Source organism: Bubalus kerabau, chromosome 1, assembly GCF_029407905.1.
Source record: "Bubalus kerabau isolate K-KA32 ecotype Philippines breed swamp buffalo chromosome 1, PCC_UOA_SB_1v2, whole genome shotgun sequence".
NCBI lineage: Eukaryota > Metazoa > Chordata > Mammalia > Artiodactyla > Bovidae > Bubalus > Bubalus kerabau.
In genome coordinates, this window is record NC_073624.1 from 212,740,300 (window position 1) to 212,750,767 (window position 10,468).

General features: G+C 58.3%; 1 protein-coding gene across 1 annotated transcript; it reads right to left on the reverse strand.

Annotated features, from left to right (window-relative positions):
- Positions 1-3,799: 3,799 nt before the first annotated feature.
- Positions 3,800-9,859, reverse strand: PCSK4 (proprotein convertase subtilisin/kexin type 4). The gene is made up of 15 exons (XM_055566768.1): positions 9,665-9,859; positions 9,306-9,410; positions 7,854-7,946; positions 7,651-7,779; positions 7,490-7,566; positions 7,305-7,393; positions 6,944-7,116; positions 6,638-6,850; positions 6,247-6,347; positions 6,065-6,168; positions 5,874-5,991; positions 5,374-5,580; positions 5,079-5,203; positions 4,614-4,736; positions 3,800-4,468 (listed from the first exon to the last, which is right to left on the reverse strand). Exons 1-15 carry the CDS (start codon positions 9,857-9,859, stop codon positions 3,999-4,001), a joined length of 2,322 nt encoding a protein of 773 aa, XP_055422743.1. The 3' UTR covers positions 3,800-3,998.
- Between the last annotated feature and the right edge of the window lie 609 nt (positions 9,860-10,468).

Below are 10,468 nucleotides of genomic sequence, written 5' to 3' on the forward strand. Positions count from 1 at the left end.
CAACAGGCTGGTTCCAAATTGGGAAAGGAGTACATCAAGGCTGTATATTGTCACACTGCTTATTTAACCTATGTGCAGAGTACATCATACTAAATGCCAAGCTGGATGAAGCACAAGCTGGGGTCAAGATTGCCAGGAGAAATATCAATAACCTCAGATACACAGATGACACCACCTTTATGGCAGAAAGCAAAGAACAAAAGAGCCTCTTGATGAAAGTGAAAGAGAAGAGTGAAAAAGTTGGCTTAAAACTCAACAATCAGAAAATGAAGATCATAACATCTGGTCCCATCAATTCATGGCAAATAGATGGAGGAAACAATGTAAACAGTGAGAGACTTTATTTTTGGGGGCTCCAAAATCACTGCAGATGGTGACTGCAGCCATGAAATTAAAAGACACTTGCTCCTTGGAAGTAAAACTATGACCAACCTAGACAGCATATTCAAAAGCAGAGACATTACTTTGCTGACAAAGGTCCATCTAGTCAAAGCTATAGTTTTTCCAGTAGTCATGTGTGGATGTGAGAGTTGGACTATAAAGAAAGCTGAGCACCAAAGAATTGATGCCTTTGAACTGTGGTGTTGGAGAAGACTCCTGAGAGTCCCTTGGACTTCAAGGAGGTCAAACCAGTCAATCCTAAAGAAAATCAGTCCTGAATATTCATTGGAAAGGCAGATGCTGAAGCTGAAACTCCAATACTTTGGCCACCTGATGCAACGAACTGACTCACTGGAAAAGCCCCTGATGCTGAAAAAGATTGAAAGTAGGAGAAGGGGATGACAGAGGATGAGATGATAGGATGTCATCACTGACTCAATGGACATGAATTTGAGCAAGTGCCTGAAGTCGGTGATGGACAGGGAAGCCTGGTGTGCTGTAGTCCATGGGGTTGCAAAGAGTTGGACAGGACTGAGCGACTGAACTGAACTGAACAAGGCATTTGAGGCCAAGTTTTCTGCAAAATGGGGACATGACCTCCAACCCACGTGGCTGTCATGGGAACACACCAGGTGGCGGGCACACATGGAGCACTCAGTAAATGCCAGTTGTGCCAGCCCCACTGAGGTGACCAGGGATGTAGCATTTGCATCTGGGCTCTCCCAAATCCACCTCATGGTCGCCTCTCCAGTCTCTAAAACCCCCTCCCCTCAGGAGGGGACTGATCTTTGGCCTCACCCCTCTTAAGTAGGGTGGGAAGACCTGCTCAGACCAGGGAGGTTTTTCTCTGTTTAAGCAACTTTATAGAAAGCAAGTTAGGGCTTCCCTGGTGGCTCAGTGGTATAGAATCTGCCAGCAATGCAGGAGACCACCAGAAGTGCAAGAGACTCAGGTTCGATCCATGGGTCAAGAAGATCCCCTGGAGAAGGAAATAGCAATGCACTCCAGTATTCTTGCCTGGGAAATCCCATGGACAGAGGAGTTTGGCGGGCTACTGTCCTTGGGGTCTCAAAGAGTTGGAGAAGACTTAACGACTAAACCACCACCACCACCTACCAGTGGTTAGGATTCCTTGTTCTCACTACCGAGGGTTTGGATTCAGTCCAAGGTGGGGGAACTAAGACCCTACATCCCACAAGCTGCCCTGGCACAGTCAAAAAAAAAGAGGAGCAATTTACATACCACAAGTAGTAGTATTAGTCACTCAGTCGTATCAGACTCTGCGGTCCCATGGACTGTAGCCTACCAGGCTCCTCTGTCCACAGAATTCTCCAGGCAAGGATACTGGAGTGGGTTGCCATTTCCTATTCAAGGGGATCTTCCGGACCCAGGGATTGAACCCGGGTCTCCCTCATTGTGACCAGATTCTTTACCATCTGAGCCACCAGGGAAGCCTACAATACCATAAAGTCTGTTTAAAGCGTAAAAATCAGTGCTTTGGGAATATATAGACAGTGGACGGTTCACATCAGCGGGATCACACACCCTGTGTTCTTTTATGTCCTGCTTCTCTCACTGAGCATTGTGTTCTTGAAGTTCATCTGCAGTTGTTGGGAGTGTCAGTGCTCCTCTCCTTTTCATGGCTGTGTGACGCTCCCGGGTGTGGAGAGACCACCCTGCATTTATTTGTTCACCCACGTTACTGGACATTCAGGCTGCTTCCGCATTTTGACTGCTGTGAATCATACTGCTGTGAACTTCCTAGCATAGTTGTTTGTGTGAATGTGTCTTTAGTTTTCTTGGGCATGTGCTTAGGAGTGGAATCGCTGAATTCTTCAGTAACTCCATGTTTGTCTGTGGAACTATTTCCCAAAGTGGCTGCCCCAAATTGGCATGATTTGGGCACTTACCATGCGTCAGGCCAGAAAACTACTTCTTTGGATCCTGTAGAGTATTTGGTGAGGTAGGTGCCAGGTTTAATGCTGTTACACAGGTGTGGTCACTGAGGCTCTGAGAGGGAGGCCAGATGGCTCTGGACTCACAGCCTGGAGCTAACTCTGGAAGCAGGGGCTGAACTGGGTGGGACTCTAGGGGCGTGGCTGGGACTGCACTCGGAGTGCAGCTGGCTGCTGCTCTTGCTTCCAGTGGGTCCAGCTTCAGCCCTTGACCTCATTCCCATTACTTTCCAGCTTGAGGCCACCCAGCCTGAGCCTAGTGGCTCAGCAGGTGCCCAGGGTCCCTGGAGAGGAGTGTCTCTGGGGCTCCTGCAACAAACCAGGACTGCCTCCATGGAGTTCAAGTGAAGCCTGTGGTCAAGGCACAACCAACCAGGACAGCCTCCACTTCCTTGTAGAAACTGCCTCCCAGCTCTGAAAATCAGAAGCAATGAGGAATGTGTCCCCACCCCATAGATGTGTGTGAGGACAGAGGAAGGACTCTCAATAGCTCCATCCATGCCCTCCCTACCCCAGCCCCACCCTCCCTGCACTTTGGGATCCTCCTTCAGTTCCAGAGAAGTGGAGAACCCACTTTCCAGATGGGGAAGTGGAAGCCTGGGGGAGTGAGAGCATTGTATCTCCAGTTCATGATTCCCTCAGCCTCCCAAGGACCTCAGAAAAACAGAGAAAAGTGCAATTATTGGAAGCCGGTAGACAGGCCATGTGGGTAGATCTGCAATTGTCATTTGTGGATCACACTTCTGTTAGTTCTCGGCCTTAAAGAGAAACTCATGCATAAGGGTGGCAAAGGTGGGACTTCCCTGGTGGTCCAGTGGTTAAGAGTCCGCTTTGCAGTGCAGGGAACACAGGTTCAATCCCTGGTCCGGGAAGATCCCACATGCCATGGAGCAGCTAACCCCATGTGCCACAACTACTGAAGCCCGAGCACCTAGAGCCTGTGCTCCACAGCAAGAGAAGCCACCACAACGAGAAGCCCACGCACTGCAACTAGAGAAAGCCTGTGTGGAGCAATGAAGACCCAGTGCAGCCAAAATTAAATTAAAAAAGAAAAAAGGATGGGAGAGCAGTAAGAGCAGGCCAGGACACTTCCAGGGCGCTCAGAGGCTTTGCCACAGCTGTCATTCAGGAGCCCACCAGCCCCCACCCCCCAGCACATGGGCTCTGGACTCCACTGACCCCGACCCTTTCTCCAGGGACAGACATGGTGTGCATGGGACACCCCCCCCACCAGCAATCGCACCGTGGGGAAGAGAGCGGTGCCCTAAGGACCCCACAGACTTGCACCTTCTATTCAACCTTTATTTGCAAATTCTGCACAGTCAGAGGATGAGGTGCCTGAGAGGAGACTCTGGACCGTGTCGTCTGCTCCGCCTCTCCCTCCCTCCACTCTGGGACAAGGAAGGGATATCGGGATATCGGCCCCCCCCTGGTTCCCACCCCCCCAACCCACACCACCCAAACTATGCAATGAGACTTCTCTCTCTCTCTTTGACCTTGACTTGCCAAGTCCGGGGTGCAGGATCCCACGTGGCCACCCCTGGCCTGTGCCTCCGAGGCTGCCAGGACCTTCCCGGGGCAGGTTCCTATGGGGCGCCAGTCTGGACAGGAGGATGGGAGTGCCCACCAGGGCTCGAGCAAGGTGCATGCTGGCTGTCCTTGTCAGCCAGCTCTGGGTTCCAGCCTGCTGTGGGCTCTGGAGTGGCGACTGGAGTGGCCCCCTGTCCTAGGGGGTCCCATCCATGGCAGCAGGCAGCCCGTGAGGAGAACATGGCAGAGGAGGGGAGTCCCAAATGCCATGGCCAGCAGGGACAGTACCACGGCCTGGGCTGGGCCATGGGGGCAGGGGCAGGCAGTCGCCGTGGAGTGGGAATGGCCCTCAGCAGGGTGGAGTCCGGAGCAGGAGCCCTGCTGCTCGTCCAGCATGGACTGCGGAGGGCAGGCAGTGCAGTCCAGTGGGGAGCTGCCTCGGCAGGTGTAACAGGACGTGTGGCAGCTGGAGCAGACCCGCATGGCAGGCACAGCTGAGCGCCCGGGTCCAGCGGTCACCGCCTGCTGGGTGTGATTGAAGTACCTTGGCGGGCAGTAGGCGAGGCAAAGGTGGCCCAGGATGTAGGCGGGGCTGTGGCACTCTGCATGAGGGACAGACACGTCCATGGGGCTGTGAGGCTGAGACCTGCCACCCCGGCCTGCCCACCCCTCCACCCCAGGCCGCACACGCACACTGCCCCTGCTGCCACCTCCCTGCAAATGGGCCATGCCGCGCCGGGCACTCACCCTGGCACAGCCCCTCTGTGTCCCTCTGCACGCACGCGTTGCTGGTCACCTGGGGGCCCGAGGGCCGAGCCGTCATGTCCTCAGCCGTCCCGTAGAGCAGCAGCGTGTAGCGGTACAGCGTCCCTGGGCAGGGGTCGTGGTGGGCACGGGGCGGAGCGGGAGAGGCTGTCAGCAGCCTGGTCATGCCATTCCGGGCCCCCCGCCCTGCCACCCACATCCCATCCTGGAACCCTGGACACTGACAGTGCAGAGTTGCCCAATACCCTCTGTGGGCTGGGAACCAGACACCTGGTGTATGCTGGTAAGTGAGCACCTACTGAGTGCCAGTTCCGCCTGCTCAGTCTCTCCCAGGAGACCAGCAGGAGCCCTGTGAGGTGGGGGAGGGAGGGCAGCTAAAGAGGCCCTGGGCTCCAGTCTGCAAGGTGGTAGGGGTGGAGCTCCAGCCAGCACCCGGCCGGACCTCACCTGTGTTGAAATAGTAGCCCTTGTTCTCCAGGCCCAGGATCCACAAGCCCCGCGGGTCTTCGTCCCAGAAGTGGGTGGACATGAAGATCCAGTTGTTGTAGCCTTGGCTGCTGACGTCAAAGGGTCTGGGACAGACAGGTGAGGGGGGTTCATAACCAGAGTCCTGACCAGCACGGCCAATGTGGACAGGGCTGGGGTCCAGCCTGCCTGACCCGGGGGTGCTCAGGCTCCTCCCCATGGGGGCACCCAGGAAGGAGGGAGAGTTTGCACCTAGGGCCGGCCTCTGCCCCTGCACCTGATGGCCACGAGGGTGGAGCGGGTGCCCATGGGGCTGGTGAGGGAGATCTCCAGGTCCCCACGGCGGCTGTAGGACAGGGACAGCTGCACCTGCACGTGCTCCAGCGAACGGATGGAGTTGGCGTGGCCGGCGCAGGCCGACACATTCTTCCTCACATGCATGACCGGCAGGATGGGGATGGGGGCCAGGGCCTCTCCTGCTGGCCTGCTGGTGGGGGGCCAGGCAAAGTTTGGGCTCAGATCCTGAAGCCTACCTTCTCCTTGTTCAGACGGGTAAACTGAGACCTCAGGGCAAGCCTCCCTGTGTCCACTCCCCAGGTAGCAATGGGAGGTGGAGGGAGAAGGCAGGTACAGAAGCAGGTGGAGGAGGGCTGGGGGAGGTGGCAGGTGGGGGGAGGGAGGGATAGGCAAGATGGCAGGAGGGAGAAGAGCTGTGGGGAGGTGGGCACAAGGGCTGAGTTGGATGCAGGCGTCCAGCGGGCAGAGGGGCGCGCTCACGTGCGGGTGTGCACGATATGAATGACACATTTCTTCTGGGGCTGCGTAGGCAGCCAGGAGCGAGCCAGGCCCACCAGCAGCGCAGCGTCCAGCAGCCCGTAGCCATAGTGGTGGCTCACTGCAGGGGGAGGGGCCGGCGGTCACGGCCCTGTGCTCGCGGCGGCCCCGCCCCCCGCCCGGCCCTGCCGCACCTCGGCGCCCAGCGCCGTTCGTCCTCCAATCCTCCGCCTGCAGCTGCGCGGGCCTGGACGCCCGGACCACCAAATGCTGCATGTCCCTCCATGTCAAGAGCGGGCTGCGAGTGGGCGAGGGTGGGTGAGCCAGGGCCACGCTGTGGGGCGCAGGTGGCTGGCGGGACCCCACCCTCACGTACTTGGCCTCCAGAGCCAGAGCGATCATGCCCGCAGCCAGCGGGGCGGAGGCCGAGGTCCCCGTGTGCTTGTCCGTGCACCGGTGGTGCAGGTCTGTGGTGACCTGGGGGTCACAGACAAGGGCTTGGGACCAATGCCCATAGAAACCCCACCCTGCTTCAAAAGTCCCAAGGGCTTCAAGAAAGAGGCACCACAGAGCACAACAGCAGGGCTGGGGCACTGAGTAGACAGGAGGGCGCGTGAAGGGGTGCCAACCCATGGTCTGGGACCCCACTCTGTGTCAAGTGCCAACGGGGCAGCCCTGGGAGGAGGCCAGGCGGGGGACAGGAGGGAAGGTGAGAGACAGGCGGCTGGGTGGGGCAGGCAGAGGCAGGAGGGCAGGGGAGCACTCACGATCTGGGGGTCCGTGGCTACACCGCTGCTGTAGGTGGTGGTGAGGGTGGAGGCACAGGCCTCACTGTACCAGGGCACGTGGCCCTGCTGGGTGGTGCTGCCCACCGAGAGCGTGTGGATGCTGTTGGTGTAGCCGTCGCAGTTACAGTTGTCGTAGTGCAGGCCTCCATTGCCTGACGCCCAGATGAAAAGGGTGCCCAGCCCACCTCGGCCCTGCAGGAAGGGACCAGCACAGAGGTGGGAGTTGGGGTGGGGCGGGAGCCTCACATGTAGGCCCGGGACCCGCCATGCCTTGTACCCACTCACCTTGGTCACTCCACGCCTGAAGGCTTCTCGGGTGAGGATGCCTGGGCCGTCCACCGTGCGGCCGTCATCCTCGGGGCCCCAGCTGGCGCTGTAGATGTGGATGTGCTGTGGCTGCAGGCTCAGCGACTGGGCCTCAATCACGTCGGTGATGGTGCCATCCAGCATGCGCACACCTGCATGGGCAGCAGCTGCAGCCTCGCTGGACACCCTGCCTGTGCCCCGTGCTCTCCCCGCCTGGGGGTGAAGGCGTCGACGACGGGGGGTGCTCAGTTCTCCTCCACCCTGGGCCTGGCACCCTGGCACCACTGCTCAGCAGCAAGGGCGTGAGGCCGGGAGGCTCCCCACCCCCTAGTCTGAGTACCTCCAATGCGGGTGTTGTAGGCGACGCCTGCACCACAGAACCTGTTGTTTGCCATTGCCGCCACTTCCCCGGCACAGCGGGTCCCGTGCCTGGCACCAGGGCAGAGACAGGAGCCCATCACATCCCCCTGGCTCCTCATAGGGAACCAGGGGCTGCCCCCACACCCCTAGGGATGCCAGGCTTACCGGTTCTCATCACTGGGTGTATATCGAGGCTGGGGGTCTGGGTCATAGTCATTGAAGTCATAGCTGGCCAGGGGATCCTGGGGGAGGTGGGTGGAGACATGAGGGGGCTGCCACCAGCTGGAAGACCTTAGGCAGCCCCCACCCCAGCTCTGCAGGCTCACATAGTTGGCCCAGAGGTCTGGGTGGTCTTTCTCGATGCCGTCATCCAGGACAGAGACCACGACACCCTGGCCCGACAGCCCCTGGCTCCAGACCTGCAGGATGTTCAGGTCTGACTGCATCTCATTGTTCTGTGCAAGGCGGGGGCCAGGGTCAGGAGAGCTCTGAGATGGCCAGGCCCCGCTGCCCGGCCAAGCCAGCTCACCATGTACCACTGCTTGGAGAACCAGGGGTCCGTGGGCACCACCAAGGAGCGTTTAACCCGCCTCTGCACTGTCTGCTGTTGGAACCACTGCACCTGGTGGTGGGTGAGGGGCAGAGGAGACCACACTGTGAGAGGGGCTGGACCTGCGAGCAGCCTGCCCAACTCCCACCTTCCTGTCCTCACACCAGGATGCTTTAGAGGGCCCTGCCTCTTAGCGCTTCTGCAGATTCTTGGCCAAGAGGCCAAAATCTGCTTCCAGGGTCTGGACGGGCCTCTTACTGGGTCCGTCGGGGTAGGGGGACAGAGGTGTGTGGGGGCTGAGGGTTAGGAGGCTGTGTATCTGGGCTGTCACCTACTTGTCCAGGGACCCATGTGATATAGGATGGAGCCAGGGACCCTGTATTTGCTGGGGCTGCTCTAGGAGGTTCCCATATGCCTGAGGCTCTGCCTTGGGAGGACGCTGAAATCCTCGGAGCACCCATCCCCAAGGGACCCCCACACATGTGGTAGCTGCTGCCCAGGGCCACTGGGGCGCACTCTGCCTCTGTCCACATTCTAGAATCCCTCTCCCCAAGACACATCCATCTCCCTTTGCAGTGTCCACTTCTCTCAACCACACTCTTCCAGGTGCAGGGCACACCTATATGGCCATACCCACCTCCTGCCTGGTCATCTAGCTGCCCCATCCCCGCCACCTCTCTGCAACTCATTCTAGGCATGCTGCAGCATCACTGTCTATGAACCCTCCTGCCCCACCCTCTCTGAAGCCCAAGAGGCCCCCTGCCTGTCTGGACCCCACCAGCCTTCCTCTGCTGCAACCACAGTGGCTGCTGCACCCAGGGCCTTTGCACATGCCCTTCTGCCTGCCTCAGGCCACTCTTCTTCAGACCTTTACCCTTTCCCCCTTTTCCTTGTTCTACTCCCACCCCCTGCCCAACCTGGCTCATGTTCCCCCTCCCACCTCTATCTCAGCAATCAGGTCCAACTTCTGCCCATTTGCTCAGCTCCAGACATGGAAGCTGCCCCTGAATTTTTCTCTGCCCCCCACACCCAACCCATCAGCCAGACCTGGCCTCTATCAAGACCACATCTCCAACCAGCCTCTTCTCTTGGTACCAGTGCTGCTGGCGGGTTTCAGTCTGACTCTTGTGAATCAGTCCCCTAGGCCAGCCTCTTTATACCTGGGGACCTTGATCTTTCTGGGTGAGATACAGGACAGAAGGGGGGTGACAAGAAATGCTGATAGGGCACCAGGCCCTGGGATGAGTGCTGCACTCACACCTTATCTGTTGCTCTCCACGGATCTTCCCCATCTGGCTCCCCACTGTAGACTAGGGAGCCAAATCGATACCAAGACTCAGAGAGAGCTGGTGACTTGCCCAAGGTCACACAGCCATTCATTACAAGGATAATAGGAGGTGGCAGAAAACTTTGAGGGAAGGCCAGGCTCACCTTAGGGTCTTTCTTTAGGCGCAGGCGGTGGCCCCAGTGCGGGGTCAGGGACTGCTGGACCACGCCCCGGTGCCGCAGATGGAAATACTGCCCGTCAGGGAAAATCTGGGAATGAAGGGGAGCATGGCTGAGACCTGGTTCCCCTGATGGAGCTCTTCTCAGGCTAGGGCCAGTCCCCTTCTTACATCTTCCCCCAACCAGGTGGCCTCTGGGGGCCCCAGAATCTGAAGTTAGACAAGGCAGGGGTGAGCTGGGGGTCCTTGATATATGGGGAACGAGGGGCCCCCTCCCATCTGCAGAGATCTGGGTCCCCTTCTTACATCTTCCCGCCTCCTCCCGTCAATCTGGGTCCCGCCCACCTGCCCAAAGTTGACGAAGCCGAATTTGCGCGCCAGGCGATCGACCTCCTGGTAACCCTGGGACACTCGCACTGCCCAGCTGCTGACATAGATGGGGGCCCGGGCCGAGGCCCACCCCACAGCCATGGGGCCAACAAGCGCCAGGCCCAGGGCCAAGGTCAGGCGCAGACAGAGCGCAGTACGGGCGGGCCGCATGGCGGCGGGGGCGGGGCCGGGGCGGGGCCTCAGAAAGCCCCTCCTCCTGGCCAAACCGCCGAGACGGCCCAAGCGCCCGCCCAGACCCCGGCGCCATAGCAACCCCTGAAAAGCTTCAACTCCCAGGGAGCCTTGCGGCTCCCTCGCTGGAAGGGCGCAAAGCTCTAATAGAAGTGTGGGGGAAACACATGCTCAGACCGGTCTTCTGTAGACTCAAACCCTCTGGAGCTTCAGTCTCCCCGTTTGTACAATGACCCGCAATTCTTCTGACCTAGAGGAGCGAGTTCACTGTTGCTATAATTGACCCCGCCCCATATTGGCCCCGCCCACTTCATATACACCCCTACCCCTAGAATAAGCCTTGCCTCCTTCCTAATCCAACCAGAATTGCGCTTTTGAATAAACCCCGCCTCCTACATTTAGCCCCATGTTCTTGGGCTTCAAAATCACTGCAGATGGTGACTGCAGCCATGAAATTAAAAGACGCTTCCTCCTTGGAAGAAAAGCTATGACCAACCTAGACAGCATATTCAAAAGCAGAGACATTACTTTGCTGACAAAGGTCCATCTAGTCAAAGCTATGGTTTTTCCAGTAGTCATGTGTGGATG